The sequence below is a fragment of the Bombus huntii genome, chromosome 1 (genome assembly GCF_024542735.1).
Source record: "Bombus huntii isolate Logan2020A chromosome 1, iyBomHunt1.1, whole genome shotgun sequence".
NCBI lineage: Eukaryota > Metazoa > Arthropoda > Insecta > Hymenoptera > Apidae > Bombus > Bombus huntii.
In genome coordinates, this window is record NC_066238.1 from 610,648 (window position 1) to 626,197 (window position 15,550).

At 30.2% G+C, this 15,550-nt stretch overlaps 4 protein-coding genes and 1 long non-coding RNA gene across 8 annotated transcripts; 1 reads left to right on the plus strand and 4 right to left on the minus strand.

Moving 5' to 3' along the window:
- Positions 1–32: 32 nt before the first annotated feature.
- Positions 33–3,132, minus strand: LOC126865364 (protein abrupt-like). Of its 2 annotated transcripts, none has more exons than XM_050617915.1 (6): positions 2,656–3,132; positions 2,166–2,368; positions 1,917–2,093; positions 1,403–1,847; positions 946–1,005; positions 33–792 (listed from the first exon to the last, which is right to left on the minus strand). In XM_050617915.1, exons 2-6 carry the CDS (start codon positions 2,346–2,348, stop codon positions 404–406), a joined length of 1,254 nt encoding a protein of 417 aa, XP_050473872.1. In that variant the 5' UTR covers positions 2,349–2,368; positions 2,656–3,132; the 3' UTR covers positions 33–403. The 2 variants fall into 2 exon arrangements, with proteins under 2 accessions (XP_050473872.1, XP_050473785.1); XM_050617828.1 differs by having other exon boundaries at positions 2,166–2,396; positions 2,656–3,130.
- On the minus strand, positions 2,656–4,914 carry LOC126864641 (uncharacterized). Its single transcript, XM_050616216.1, has one exon. It carries the CDS (start codon positions 4,885–4,887, stop codon positions 3,376–3,378), a length of 1,512 nt encoding a protein of 503 aa, XP_050472173.1. The 5' UTR covers positions 4,888–4,914; the 3' UTR covers positions 2,656–3,375.
- LOC126867325 (uncharacterized) lies at positions 3,157–13,854 on the plus strand. Its single transcript, XR_007690212.1, has 2 exons — positions 3,157–3,257; positions 12,939–13,854. It is a non-coding gene; the product is annotated as an uncharacterized LOC126867325 (long non-coding RNA).
- Positions 5,064–12,840, minus strand: LOC126867109 (transcription initiation factor TFIID subunit 1). 3 transcript variants are annotated; one of them, XM_050623314.1, is made up of 19 exons: positions 12,140–12,840; positions 11,631–12,043; positions 11,313–11,558; positions 11,058–11,195; positions 10,796–10,977; positions 10,282–10,680; positions 9,971–10,211; positions 9,544–9,902; positions 9,199–9,461; positions 8,745–9,106; positions 7,762–8,662; positions 7,442–7,656; positions 7,120–7,362; positions 6,592–7,030; positions 6,370–6,512; positions 6,145–6,282; positions 5,931–6,066; positions 5,635–5,856; positions 5,064–5,549 (listed from the first exon to the last, which is right to left on the minus strand). In XM_050623314.1, exons 1-19 carry the CDS (start codon positions 12,486–12,488, stop codon positions 5,335–5,337), a joined length of 5,604 nt encoding a protein of 1,867 aa, XP_050479271.1. In that variant the 5' UTR covers positions 12,489–12,840; the 3' UTR covers positions 5,064–5,334. The 3 variants fall into 3 exon arrangements, with proteins under 3 accessions (XP_050479271.1, XP_050478447.1, XP_050477625.1); XM_050622490.1 differs by having other exon boundaries at positions 7,442–8,662; positions 10,796–10,968; positions 12,140–12,839; XM_050621668.1 differs by having other exon boundaries at positions 7,442–8,662; positions 12,140–12,837.
- LOC126867019 (small ubiquitin-related modifier 3) lies at positions 13,691–15,469 on the minus strand. The gene is made up of 3 exons (XM_050621145.1): positions 15,139–15,469; positions 14,946–15,071; positions 13,691–14,756 (listed from the first exon to the last, which is right to left on the minus strand). The coding sequence occupies exons 1-3, from the start codon at positions 15,154–15,156 to the stop codon at positions 14,622–14,624; spliced, it is 279 nt and encodes a 92-aa protein (XP_050477102.1). The 5' UTR covers positions 15,157–15,469; the 3' UTR covers positions 13,691–14,621.
- Positions 15,470–15,550: the final 81 nt, after the last annotated feature.

The following is a 15,550-nucleotide window of genomic DNA, read 5'->3' on the forward strand; positions in this document are numbered from 1 at the left end:
CGATACCTTGATAGGTAAAAAGGATACACAAATGCAAATCTTTTATTTTATTACAAATGTATATATATTTACAAAATGATATATTAATATACATATATGTATGTTTACAATGGTTCTTCTTTTTTAAAGTAACCTGTTTTATATAAAATATGTTATCTTATCTAGATTCTAAATCTGTCTAATTAAGAGAATATTGTATTTCTGCAAATTTTTCAATTTTTTGTTACCTTAATAGTATCAGAGAAATATAAATAGAAAATATTAAATAATTAGGTTTTTATCAATTTTCTCGTTAATTGCCAACAACCTTTCTCATAAATAAAATTGCGGCAATTACATTTAATTTACGTACCATGTAATAATTTTATGCAAATGTCAATGTCAATTGTTTCTTCTTCTAATTTCATGCGCCACCATCCACTATTGGCTTATTAGGTTTGTCGCGCTTAGCATTATGATACAGATACGAATGTACACGTAAACTATTACTATTTTTATATTTATTACCACAAAGTCTACATGTTAGACTTTCAAGCGGACCGTGAATATATCGAACATGTAGTTTCAGATTTTCCTTACGCGTGAAATGACGAAGACACCATGGACATGAATACATTCGAATAACCTTACCTCTTTCCACACGTAATGTTGGGCCCAGTTCGGATACAACGCGTAAAGTTGTTTCCAATGGCAAACTATTGTTGGAAATACCTTTAACGGTTCGTCGACCTTTACTATGACAACCAGTTTCGTACGTAAATTCACTTTCAAAACCAGTCATGTTACTTAAACCTATTAAATAAATGTTGATAGAGTCCTAACGGTAATTGTAGTTATTTAATACCAGATAAAAACAAAGTATAAATAAAATTATAAAAAAAAGCAAAGTTCAGAAGAATAAAAACGTATATCGTTAAAATAAAAAGATAGAGATTAAAGACTTACCAAATGAATGACTTTGTGTATTTTGATTGTAGGGAACTAATTGCATATCTGGTACATAGTCTGTAAGATATAATATTTTTCATTTAAACATTTACCATCCTGCGGTATTGAATTGTATAAAATTGAGATTTGAAACACCCAGTAAATAAGCATGCAAATATATAATTGATTCCATTGTAAAATTAATTTGTGCTACATATACTAAAAAAATTTGTACAACTGTATATCCATCGACGAAAACAGTTGAGTGTGTCAAATCTTTTGCATCAACAGCCAGTAACTGTAGTCTCTTCGCTAATTTTAATCATCTTGTTTTCTCTAGTACTCATTTTCTAAGTACTCATTCATTCAGCAAATGTAATATTTTTCAGCTCCGAATGATGTCTTTATAGTCATCAGCCTACTAATTACATAACTTTTGAAATGATTACACTAATAAAACATGTAAAAATAATACCTTTTGTCTGTAAATTTTCTTCAGGTTTATAAAATGTCTCGTTAGGCAAACATGTTTTATATCCTGCTTCTGTATCTATGTCGAGCGTATAATCCAGTGGTCCTTGCTTTGCTGATTCTATATGACTTATATCAGCTGTGCAGTCTAATGGTTCCTCTTCTATACTTGTCGAACTGTTGTTTTGTATATCTTGTATATTATGAATTGAATTAGATTCCTGTTGACAACACATGTCGCTGACACTTGTATTCTCTATAAATTCGTTACTGTGTAATTCATCTTTTGATAATTGGTTTTTGCATTGCTGATTTTTCTGTACAAATTGTCCTTGTTCCTCAGAAGTAGGAGCATTTGTATCTGAATTAATACAATTAATACTGCTATTTTCTGTATTAAATATTTGATCCAAGTTCCCTGCATTCTTTGTTAAAGTTTCTCCAAGTTTCTATAAAATAAAATTCATTCTTTTATTTATCTTATTATCCTTTAAATTTGTATGTCTGATCGAACGTACCTCTTCTGTTTCTGTAGTTAAACCTTTTATTTGTAAAGTTTCTGCAACTTTCAAAAAACTGGCAATATCTTCTTGCTTAATGTTAACTTCTCCTTGATACATAAAGTGAAGCATTGCTGACAGATCACGGTAATTGACATCTTTTAAAATCACAATCGGATGTTTACAAGAGTTTCCCTGTATTATTACAAGTACTTTAATACTATAGAATATATAAACGTAAACTATATGAAATAAGTTTAAATATACCTTGAACAATTCCCTGAAGTATGTACTACAAACTGACAATATTAACTTATGTGCACGTAGTATTTGACCCTCTGCAGCTAATGTTACGTCTACTAATTGCTCATCGGTTAATAATGTATATAATCCAGAGGATAAATTTCTTGGGAAACTATTCCAAACTAAGGAAAACTGTTCTCCAGACATTGTTTCTTTATTCTTTCTTTCTAAAACGTTTTACAAATGTTTGAATAACTGAAAAATAAATATTTATAACAAAAATTATTATTCATAAATACTAGTAACTTATACAACTTTTATTGTACTTTATTCTAAGCAATATTATTTAAACAAACTTTATTTAGTATTTATACAATTGAAATTAATAATAAAAATTTGCATATTAAGTTATATACATGTTAAAACTTTGTTTTCTTTAAAACAATATATTGTCACAAAGGATACACTGATAATAAAGGAACAATAAACATTATAATTTATTTAAAAAGTTAACCTTTATTGAAACGCAATTTGACGATATGACGAAAATAATCCACCGAAGCTGATGTTCGTTATGTAAACAATACGATTTTAATAATTGCACTATAACATACGCTTAAAAAATTCATTTAACTTCATTGTCACCACTTTTTCAGAGTTTCTCGAGGATTAGAAAGCAATATTTCATCAATTTTCAAACAATTCATGTCTAATTTTAAATTACAATTTATAGTTTATAAAATAAATGTTTTGACGAATCAAAAAGTGTTCAGAATGATGTAAGATGGAGGAACAAATATCAATAACTTGAGATAAATTATCATGCTTTTTAATTACAAACAAACTTGGATTATACTAATATTGTTTCACATTTAGAAAGTACAGATTATGACAAGATATTTAATATAATACCACACACTGTCAATTTTTATTGCCTTTGTTTAATGCGTAATACTATGAATTACGCTATTTAATGTCGAAACACAGCCATTTTGATGACAATTATTTGTATGAGTAATTTGATGATTATAGGTTTATTATAAGAAAAATTGTCCAATTTCATGCCTAAACTGTGAACTAAGAGTGATAGTTATTAAGAAAAGTATAAAAATATCGGTAATTGAAATCATTTATTAATGTTTGTAATATCACATAGAATCTTGATATTCAATAGTCACATAATATTTATTTTAGTTTCATAATATATACATGTATCATAATTTTCGGTAAATATTCACACTTCCGGTGTCTCTTCAGTTTCGCGTAAACGAAAACATTTCCACAAACCATAACGAGCTTCCCAATCTATAAAAAACAATTCTGGCTTGTTCCAAAGTATATGATGTGCTGCGAAATTATATTGAGATTGAATAGGAGGATTTAGATGTGGAGCCCATTGTGCCCTTTCCATCATTACTTTATTCACATATTCGTAAAATACTTTAGCTTTATGAATCCAACATAAAAGAGACATAATTGCTATCACTGTCGCATGTAAATGATAAGATACTTCATCATGTCTATTTCGCTTCAAAGTTACATCTTGCAAATTCATTAAGAGACAAACCAGAGCTGCTGCTGTAAATCCACATGGTACCTCTACAGCAATCAGACATATCGTACAATAAGTTGATTCTAAATTCATACGAGATGTACAATGAATTATGATACTTTTTAGAAGGCTATCATGCAAAATTTCTCTGTGAAGTTTACAGAATAGCTTATCTTCTTTAAAACATGGACCTATGCTGAGATCAAATTGAGTATCTTCGAAAAATATTTTAGGTGTATTAAAATTCATTTTATTTCCTTTTCTATCAAGCAAATATTGAATAACTCTGTTACCTAATAAATTAGTTATTTTATTTGTTGATGCTATCATTTCCATTAATAATGGAAATATTTTTGGAGTTAATGTTTTTTCATATAGAGTTACTTCATGTATGTAGGCTGTGTATTCAAGTGTACTACCAAATTCTAGAATAATTTCATCAGTCATTCCTTTCTCAACAACCCATGAACACATATGTTGAACTATGATCAGAAGATGATCATTATATACATGTTTTACCATATTAATAATGCAGACTTCCAAACCTTTTTTAAGTGTTGCATATGGTAAAAAATCAACAGTTGCATGTGCACTAGTTATAGAAATATAAAAAAGATTTAAAATTCTTTCAATAACTACTATTGTTTCATATGTATCTGGCCAATTATAAACATCTAATAATTCGTATAATATTCTTATAATTTTTCTTGTATCTTCTATATTTATATTTGGAGATTCGATTCTGTCCCATATAATATGAATCATTGATGATGCATTAATACCATATTCCAATAAATTATACATAAGTTCAAAACAAAAGGTTTCAAACTCCCAAAGCTTATTTTCATAAATCGTGTTAATTACAGTTTCTAGAATTTCCTTAGACTTTTGAGGAATGTATATTTGCAATAAAGTAATGTAACATTCTCTCGTAAGTCGACATTTTCTTCGTCGTTTCCATTCGCACATGTTATACGTTTGAAAATAAGTTTCATTATAATACAAGAGGAGTTTAAGAATACATATAATAATAGCGTTTGGTTCGTAAGTCAACAGCTGCTCTTGTAATGCATTTTTTGTTATTCTAATTATATTGTCAAACATTTTGTCTTGTTCGCGTTGTGAATCTAGAGATGTAGAACACATTTCAAGTATATAATCCATTCTAGTTTTCAATTCTTCGTCACTAATCATTATTAAATAATATTATATTAATATCTGTAAAGGAACATTACAAACAGAATTTTGATTAGAACTAAGTTCTAAGTAAATATAACTGAATTTGCAGCTTTTTCTATTCAATTATTTTTCTTTATAAATCTTATATAGATGTCCTCGCTCTATATGAAGGAACAAATATACACATGATATTTAAAAAACAATTTCTCACTATGTATTTACATATATGTATATATAATATTCACAGATATGCATTAGATGTTCATTTTTCTTTTTACAAAATCATATCTAAATAACAAAACATACATATTTCATTCAATTTCAAATGTTGAAATGTAATTATTCCTATAAGAAATAAATATCTTGCATTTTTTCTCCCATTGCGTTTTGTAATACAAGTCTTCTGATTTAAGAAGTAAACTACAAAATAGCATTATTGCTAAAAGGAATAATAACATTTTTTTAGAACCAAAGATCACCACCAACATCCTCCTCTGGTTGCGGTAATTGTTGTGGCGTTTTTTGTTTTTGTTTTGCGTTATTTTCTGTATCATCATCACTTTCAGAGACAGCAAGGTCGTCTTGTATCTTGTTTTCACTTTTTTCATCTCTTGCTGGTAAACCAGCTAACAAGAAGTCTGAAGGATCGTAATTAGGATCAACATCCATACTTTCATCTATAATTTAAGAAACATACGATTTAATTAATGAAATGATAAAATGATAAATAAATTTATAAAGTATTTCATTCCAATTACCAACCTTGCTGAAGCAATTGTTGGTCTGCCATATAAAAGCCGACATTACCCAATTGAACCATAGCTTCCGCTGCTTGTTGACTATCATCATCTGCTAATACTACTCCACTTTCTGTACCTTCTCTAACTTCATTTAGCTCAAGTGTTTCCATTTCCGCATTTTCCGACTGTTCATCCGTACCAAATGGAACCTCATCAAATTCATCTTCGCTAGAGAATTGTAAATCTGTAACGAAGTATACAATGACGTTTTCATTTAAAGATATACATTTAAAGATAATTTTATAAAATCTTCTCTACCTTCTTCAAGGACATCTTTCTTTTTCGAATTTACGCTTCTACTACCATCGCCTTCCATGTCGCCTTCCACGTCCACAAAATCAAAATCATCCATATTCGATTTACCGAATGGATTTTCTGGCGAACTTGTTTGACTCTAAAAAAAACACCATAATTTACAAAATTTCTTATAGGAGAAAACTAAACATCTGTTTTTTATGGATAAATATTGTACCCCTCTAAATTCAGGCTCTACAATGGTATAATTTTCCTCATCTGGTCCAAGCCATGAAGGATCAATGTCTGCTTGCTCCATTGCTCGCTTTTGTACCAATAGTATGTTATTTTCTAATTGTGTTAAATGTTCATCATACTGCAAGACAATTTGATTATGTGAATATAAGATTAAAATATAATAATTAAGATATAATAAATACTCCTAAAAAAAGCCCTTGAGTACCTCATCTAATGTTTCTTTACAAACTTTTACTAGCAATTCTGCTTTCTGCGTAAATGGAGATTCCTTTCCGTTATACACTGTACAATTTTCCAAAATTTGTTCAATATCCCTAAGAAACTCATGACGATTATGATACTTATGCGCTGGAAGAAATAGGTGTAATCAAATATTTGTCAAAAAATCGATAACATGCAACATTATTTTAAATATAGTTTAACTTACCAGATACCTTTTTAGATATAGTTTCTAGATCCATAGGTCTTTTAATAACATTATAATAATCTTTTACTAATTTCTTATTAACTGGTTTCAAGAATGGCCAAGCTTCTGTCATAGATTTCAATTTATTATTTACAACATTGTCTATGATAAAAGTAAGGGCGACTTGGTCATTGTCATCTAGTAGAGGATTAATTGCTTTTTCTAATCTCATCAGACGATCTTCCTTTTCTCCAAGTCTTTCTACACAAGTTTCCAGCATACGCTTAGCTGCTACCGTTAATGAACTCTTTGATCCATTATACAGAGTTGAGTTTTCTACAATCTGATTAACGTCAGCCAAAAATTCTTCTCGACTTTGATATTTCTTTAATCTTAAATTTTCACGTATGGTTTGTAAATCCATAGGTCTTTGTATGATTTTATAATAATCAGGAACAGCCTATTTATGAAATATGTAAATAAATTCTTTAGTTGCAGACAATTATAAAATAAATTTATATAAAACAGTTTAATAAAAATAGAACATACTTTGGCATTAACAGGAAATAAAAAAGGTTGAACGTCAGGTAGGTCTCGCATTTCGTTAAGTATACTTTCTAGCATTGTAGACATAACTACAACAGGATCTGTTCTACGTCTATTAGCAGGTCTCTGTTGTCGTTTAAGATAATCACAATGATCATCTCCGGTAGCTCTCCTTCGTTTCTTAGAGTTTACTGCCTCCTTAGGCACCTTCAAGAGTAACGTGCGTCTTTTCATTTCTTCAGCATGCTACAAAAGCAAAATTATAAATTAATATATAATAATCATTTAAAAGAATACTACTGTTTTAAAAAACTAAATAAATTACCTTAATTAATTTGGACGATAACTTCACTTTAGTTCCATCTACATTAACAAGATCTTGATCATCTGTATTAAGCTGTTTCTCAATTTCTTCCTCTTGTTCTTCTGTCATCGCAACATTCACGGGCGCTGTAGTTATGCTATTCTGATATAAAGGGCAAGCTTTATTCGTACGCATGTGACCTACATTACCACAAGCACCACATTTCAGTTTGAGATCTGGTTTAAGTTTAGGTTTCTTACGTTTAGTAGGAGATACTTCCGGTTTAGGATGTTTAGAAGCAGAAGAAGTAGATTGGAATGAATTACAGAATGGAAGGATACTGTTTGAGGACGTAGTGGTTGGGGTATTGGTATTACTACGGTCGAATATATTACTCAATGACGCATTGTTTCCTGCCATTGGGCCACCAAGCATACGTTCACGTTCTTGATTTCGTTTAATCCTACGTAGTTGTTCCTGAATTCTTCTTTTCTCTCTCTTCATTTCTTCTTTTTGTGCCTCGTCCAATGTTGCAAATTGTTTAATAAACGTTTCATCCTTAGAATTTCTAATTTTTATATAAGTATCTATTACCGCAGACTTCCTTACTAATTCTACCCTTGTATATTCTTTGCCCTCTGGATTTCTAAATGTCCGATAAATTTTAAGAACTCTACCCTGTTGCGAGTTAAAGTTATTTACGGGGCTGTCCTCCTCGTCATCCTTCTTTTTCTCTTTAGACTTCTTATCTTGTTCTTGAACTTCACCCATTAACATCTTTCGTAATTCATGTCGTTGTTGTTCCTCTCGTTCAAGTGATAATTGGGTACTAGTTTTTTTGTTGGAAAGCATGTTTTCTATGTTTTTACCCATCTCTTCTATATCAGAACTATCTTCTTCAGAACTCTCGCCTTCATCTGTACTCAAAACCTCATTAGAAGATAAAACACGATTTTGTAAATCAAAAATTCTCTGACATTCTTCTTTGTATCTTTCTTGATGCTCAGCTATAGAGTAACGATTTCCTCGTGAAAATTTAGTCATGCCCTCTTCTCCAGCTTTAGCTTTTTCTGTTGACAACGTTCTAACAACATCGATTACCTCCCATCGAGATAATTTTTTAATTTCTTCCTCAGGCACACCAAATTTTCGAAGTAACGCTTTTGCGTTATTTAATGATAACCTTCTTAAATCGGCATCAGTTCCAGTCACAGTCCGTTTTGGTTGAGCTTCTTGTTCTTCCTAATTAAAGTCAGAAAACGAATGATTTAAAATACAAAATATGAAAAAAAAGAATTATTATAACTGAATATTAAATATTTACCTTACTAATCGTTGGTTTATTTGGTACTCGAACATAGGAAAATCCTTCACCACAACCTGTTGGATCAGCTGGTCCTGCTAGCTGTAACAAGCATTTACCTTTCATAGCTTGAATGTATGCTCGTGTCGTATTCCAAGGCGCAACTTTAACTTCATCGTCCATTTTTAATTGCATTTCTTCGTCATCATCATCTTGAGGAGTAAATAGGAACTTTTCACCATAACCAGCATCCTTTAGTCTTTGCTCAGCTGCAATCATACTAAAATAAGCGCAGCATTGTTCCGGAGACACCATTGCTCGAATCTCTTCTTCGGTTGGTAACCTAAAGTCGGGTTTTATAACCCACCAATTTGAATCCATGCCTAATATAAAAGAGTTTAATGTTTGTCAGACTAACTTATAATACAAAGGTAATTCAAACAGTTTATAGTATAACTTATGCAATAATAAATACCTGTTCTTTTAAAATCAGCACATAGTTTCAAACGTTTCCTAATACTACTCTCACTATGCGAAGGAAATGCTCTTTTAATATCATCCATTTTAATACGTCGGGGCGTATCATTAGATTTCCAAAATAATCTGTATATAAATACTTGTAAAAAATCTCTCACAAAATTATTAGCTCTCTTTGAATTAGGACCTGGAACTTCATATAATGGACATTCTTGACCAGCAACGAATAAAGCATCCATTTCTCTGATATAATATTGTTGTCTAGGTATACAGAAAAATTTATTAGTTGTAATACATTCTTCATACTATAAATAATTTCCATAAAGAAATGTTATTGAAATACCTTGTTCTTATAACTAAGAAATCTGTTTCTGGAATTTTGTGCTCATAAATTGGCGCTCTATACATATTATTTTCCACTGCTTGTATACTTTGACCAGGTGTAAGAATTCCAAGAAATGGGCTAGTATGGGCATAAGCGGTTTCACCATATTTGTATTTCTGTGGTCCTTGATCTTTGCCTGCCTTTCTCTTGTAGTAATTTTTCACCTTGGAACACATTCCTACTTGATTCATCAACGGGGGATGTTCTTCAGAAAATTCAATAAGTACCAATTCACCATCTTTGCCAGTTAAATCTTCAGGAGTTCTCATGAAAAAGACATCACCTCCACCAGATGCAATTCTTTCTTGTTCTCTTTGCTAATAAACAAACGGCGTTTAATTCTTGTTCCTACTTAACAAATAATGTAATAAAGCATAATACATACTTTGGCTTTCTTTTTGATATGCTTTATTAATGGCAGGACAGAATGTGGACCAGGATGAGCAAGCGGTCCGTGGCTAAATCTTCTTAAAGGTGGTCTATGGAAATTTCGAAGCCGAATTTGGCCCATATGAGTTTGAACAAATGGAACACGTAATTCTACTACTGGCGTACTATGTTGTATCAAATTTCCACCTCCAACTTTTAATCGTAATGTTGTTTCTGACGATCGCGGCATATAGTATCTAAATAACACAGAAAATAATAAAATTATTTCTTTTTGTGCGAATTAAAATTATTAAATTATTAACTTACGTATCATTTGAAATATTAAATGGATCTCTATCAGGTGATTTTGGTGGTGGAGGTGGAGTGTCTTCTTCCAATACGTTAATTACGCCAGCTTTTCCTAATAATAATTTACTTTTCTTCACATGAGGATGAGGTATTTTTACTTTTGGTTGAGGTCCATTATCTTTATGAATCAGTGCTGGATCTATGTCATCAGGAATACCAAGAACAATATTCTCATCATTTGGATCCAAAGTAAGAATTTTAGGCTTTGGTATCTTCTTCATATTCTCAGGATCCCAAATTACTTCTTCTTCCCAAAGTCCATACACCAATTCTTCATTTTCTACAGGAAAAATAGAGTACCAAGTATCATCGTAATTTTCTTCCCGATTTTGTTGCTGATTCCCTTTATTCATGTTCCTATTGATAAAAGTAGAAGTAAAAGAAGAATTGATAAAAGTAGAAAAATGAAAAAAAATTATATATGCAGTAATTTTCTAGTATAATATAACAAATAGATTACTACTTTGCTTACAATTTAGTTTTCTGAGATTGCATGTGTAATGGAGTTGTAATTTGCGAAGTGGCTAATCGAACGTTTGATGCGACCTGTACAGGTGCTCCTTTCCCTGGTTGACTGAATGCCTGAGCAGTTCTGTTCCCACTGGATGGTACCCATCCAGCTGCATTATTTTTACTATTTAATTTCTGTAATACCTTTTAAAGTATTTATATTCTTACTTGTTAACTTATATAAATATTTAATTAAGAATATCTTACACTAAGATATTACGTACCTTATGCTTTATATCATCACCATTCCATATGACATCATCTTCCCAGTGTAATTGTGATACCATTAAAAATGCATCATCAGAAAATTCCTCATTAGTGTCTTTGGTATCTTTATTATCTTTATTACTTTGTTCATCTAACTATTAGAAATATAACAATAGCATTATCCATGATAAATTGATTTGTAGAAATATTAAATTACAACTTCAAAATTATGTTTGATATTTCATATTTTGATATATATACAAATTAAATACCTTGTCAACGATTTTAAATCCATAGTTAAAACCATCCCCTGTTTCTGGAACTTGAAGCATATCATACCAAAGCTGTGCAGGACCAAATCGCCAATCTGCAACTTTTGGCCCCATATCTCCATTTTCTCCAGTTTCGCCTGATTTATCAACTTGTTCTTTATCTTCTACTGGCATTAATAATTTTGTTTCATCATCGGAACGACATATATCTGGTGTTGGGTCTGGACCATATTGCATCATCCAGCCCTAATATACACATAAATATTTAATTAACATACAATTGATACACTATAAAATTGAATCACTATTTGTACATACTTTAAACTTTGCTTTTTTTTCCTCTTGATCAGAGCCAGAATCAGAATCTCTAATATCATGATGTCGTTTCTTTTTACGTCTCCTTTTAACACCTTTCCATATTTGTGGAAGACTACTAGGTTTTCCTGGACCAAATAATCTTGAAAACCTCAAAACTTTATTAGCTCGAAAATCAGGAAACAATTCAGTAACATCAACATTGGCATATTTTGATGGTAGCATAGAAGCAAGAGGGGTTTCTAATTTACGCTGACGTGCAGCTTCTGCTTCTTCTGCAGTAAGTGCTTCTTTTTCTTCGGGAATTGGAGGAGGTGGCATTAATTGCGTATCAGATTTATTAACAACCTCTTCATCATCAGCATCATAATCAGCATTTTCCTTTTCAGTTTTTACTTCAAACATGTCTTGCTTACCTATTCATTAAAGTAATATTTATATTTATATATGTCTATAAAATTTTATTTTTAACTAAAAAAATCGTTTGATAGTTATATTTTTGTTATATTTACCACTTTCTTCTCTTTCATCCTCTGCTAATTCATTTATATCAAAAAAGTCAAGAGCACTAGGTGATTTCTTAACGTAACTGGTATCTTTCTCGTCAATCATATCATTTTTTTCTTCAGGCTTATCGTTAGATTCATTTTCTTTTTCCTCCGTGATATCATCATTTTGCATCATTTCACGAATAAACGAACTTAATCCAAGCCTATTCAGTGAAGCTATATGTTGCTTTGCCTCTGGATCAAGAATATCATCTTCCAGTTGACCATTGTCATCAATGTTGCCAAACAAAAAACCAGTCATATTGATCCCAGACGTTATGTCTTTATCATTTTCTTCTTCAGAATCGGCCATTTTGTTATAGTTAAAATTCAAGAAATTAGTATGATGTTAAATTTTCATAAAAAGATATCGGTTTTTCGAATATACAGTAGACGTATAGTACTAGCATATATTAATTACACAGTTCTTAATTGTATATCATACATTTATTTATTTATAGTTCATTATGCATATACACTTATATATATTTATTATGATTTTACTATTTACAAACTTTTATTAATTACAAAATTAGCGAAGCAACGTTTTGTTTACGTAGACCTTTGCATCAACTAACCGCCATGTTCTTTAACATATTAGGTAGACTGATTCTCTGACGAGAACGATTAAATGATTGAAATTATATTTGGTATTTCTTACAACATTTAAAAAATAAACTCCCTAGAAATAGAATAAAGTTTATAGGATATTCCTATGTCCATGAGTGATAGGTGGTAACAAAGAGGAATTTCCTTTCCGTAGGTTTCCTCTGGTAAGCACGGTCGTGTACACAAGATTGTAAACACCAATGGAGAGGGTAAGGCTCTTAATGTCGGAAGTGGTGCTTTACAAATCGGTCACTATAGAACACTGCGATCGAGAATCTAGGATTTTGTATTTAGCGCCATCCTTCGGTGAAAGCATTGAAGATAAAGGATATAAACTAAACCACTTAAACTGAGCTTAATTAATGATTGAACTAAACTATTTTTCATAATTTTTCTCCGTTTATTTAAAGTAAATACATATACAATATTTCATCTAGTATAGAAAAATGTTGTTTAAATGAATATTAATTATAAACTGTTATTAAATATGTATTATTATTTCCAACAAAAAGTTTTAACAAAATTACAAGATCCAAATCAGATATGTACACATAGATTTAGTATTTTTATATTTGGCGCACGTTCTAGACCTATATATACAACCGTGGTGATAATTATCCTAGGTACTTTCAATGTTAGTATTGGACAAACTACAAAACGATATTGGTAAAAAACTGATAGGTACATTTTTTAATTGTTGACCGCAACTTCACTACATGCTATAAACATTATGATAATAATTACTTTAAATTTATTGAATAATGATATAAAGACATTTTCTTTGATATAAAGATATTTAGAACCTATTTTTGTAAAAGTAAATTATACCGGTTTATATAAGTTGACAAATTTAAGAATTCTATAACTTGCCTCGAAAGAAAATGAATATGACTGAAAAATAAGCTGTTATAGAAAAGATAAGACACAATTTATTATTTGTTCATATACAAAGTAATATTATTTTCATGGAAAGTAAAAATGTAATGTTAACACTAGGGTTGAATTGTGAAACACAAACGAAATTTTTACGAACTTGTTAAAAATAGTTACATTATTAAATATTAACACAATACTTTTCTAATAACGTTCTTCGCCATTGTCCTACCTGTACATCGTTATAATAAACAGATGCACCTATAAAGATGAAATTTATTAAGAGAATTTGAGATTTTACATTAGTAAATTTTTTTTTATGAAAATCATTTACAAAGAATCTTATGTATTGTAAATAACATGTGTTTGTATGATGTAGATGTTTTTCTACATAGTGCAAAATGCTGAAGAGGCAACTAATGTACCTCCATTTAGAATGTATATTCCTAACAGTAACATAGCGGTAAGCCTGTTTTGCAATACTTTCAGCCAAATTAATATATATTGAACTGATGCATTATGAGAAAATAGAGTTCTTCTAATTTTTATAAATAGAAAGGAAGCAGAATAATTAAAAATCTCAAGTAATAATACAATGCAAAAAATGATTGTAATCTTAAGTTATTATTTTACGAAATATAAAATGTGTGTAAAAAAGTGACTTTTCAGATAAAACCAACATGTAGATCAAACTATACATATTGGGTTGCGACATAAGTAAGTTCGGTTAAACTCAATATTTTTCTTTATTTGACCGAATTTATTTATGCTACAACCTAATAGATGTTAAGTTTAAAATATACAAAATGTGTAGACAGTTTTCCTCACATTACATTATGAAACGAAGCATTTTGTTGTATCAGGAAAAATGAAATATAATTCACGCCTCTTTTCTGAAGTAAGCACTGGAACAGAAATTTTTTATCAAGTCCATTTTTAAACTATCGAAGGACAATCTTAAATCTCAACACAATCCTCCTGTTTGTTGCTGATAAACTTCTATTGTGTCTCCTTCTTCCATCTCAAGGGTTGTTGGTGTATCTAATTCGTTTATGGGTTCTCCATCAAATCTAAACCTTACAGCTGCTATCGCCAAGCCCTATATAAAAATATAATACTCTTACTACTACAAATATAATGATTTCTAATTGTTTAGATTATTTAGATATAGATATAGATATAATATAGATATTTATCTATACAAAGGTACATAAATTATATACACGCCATTTTATAATTCAAGGGTGTAACTTCAAATTATAATAATAAATTAAATACAGACTCTTACCACGCGATCACAGTAGGCATTCATTAATTTCCTGAGTGGTGTATGCTTCTTAATTTTAAACTGAACCACTGCACTATCTTGTCCCAATACTTTTAAATTTATGTGCTCGGATTCTGCTTTAGTTTCCTGTAACAAAGGATGTTCTTGAATCATCACTTACCATTGCATCAATTTTAAGGTTAGAAAATATTACCTTCTTCTCGTCAGACATGTTTACAGTTTTTCACAAATACGTTAGTTTGTCACTGATTAATAAAGAAACTTCCACGAAATTTTTTTAACTACCGTATCAAATATTAGACCACTTAAAATTCTTATAAATAAACGTAAGTACAAATGAATCACTCGCAATAATCCCGCTACTACCTTTGTAGCTGTAATCACAACGTTTCTATACTACGCAAGTAGTATACGTACTATCATAGAAAGTTATTGGCATACACACGTTTTGAAAACCTAGCATACGTGATTAATAAACTTTTTAGGGAATTTCGTTACTCGGTCACGATCTGGTGAAAAACAAAATGAGTATCATACGTAACTTCACACTTATCAAAGAGTGCGCAAAATTTTCAACTTTTAAAGAAATAAATCTAAATAAGGTT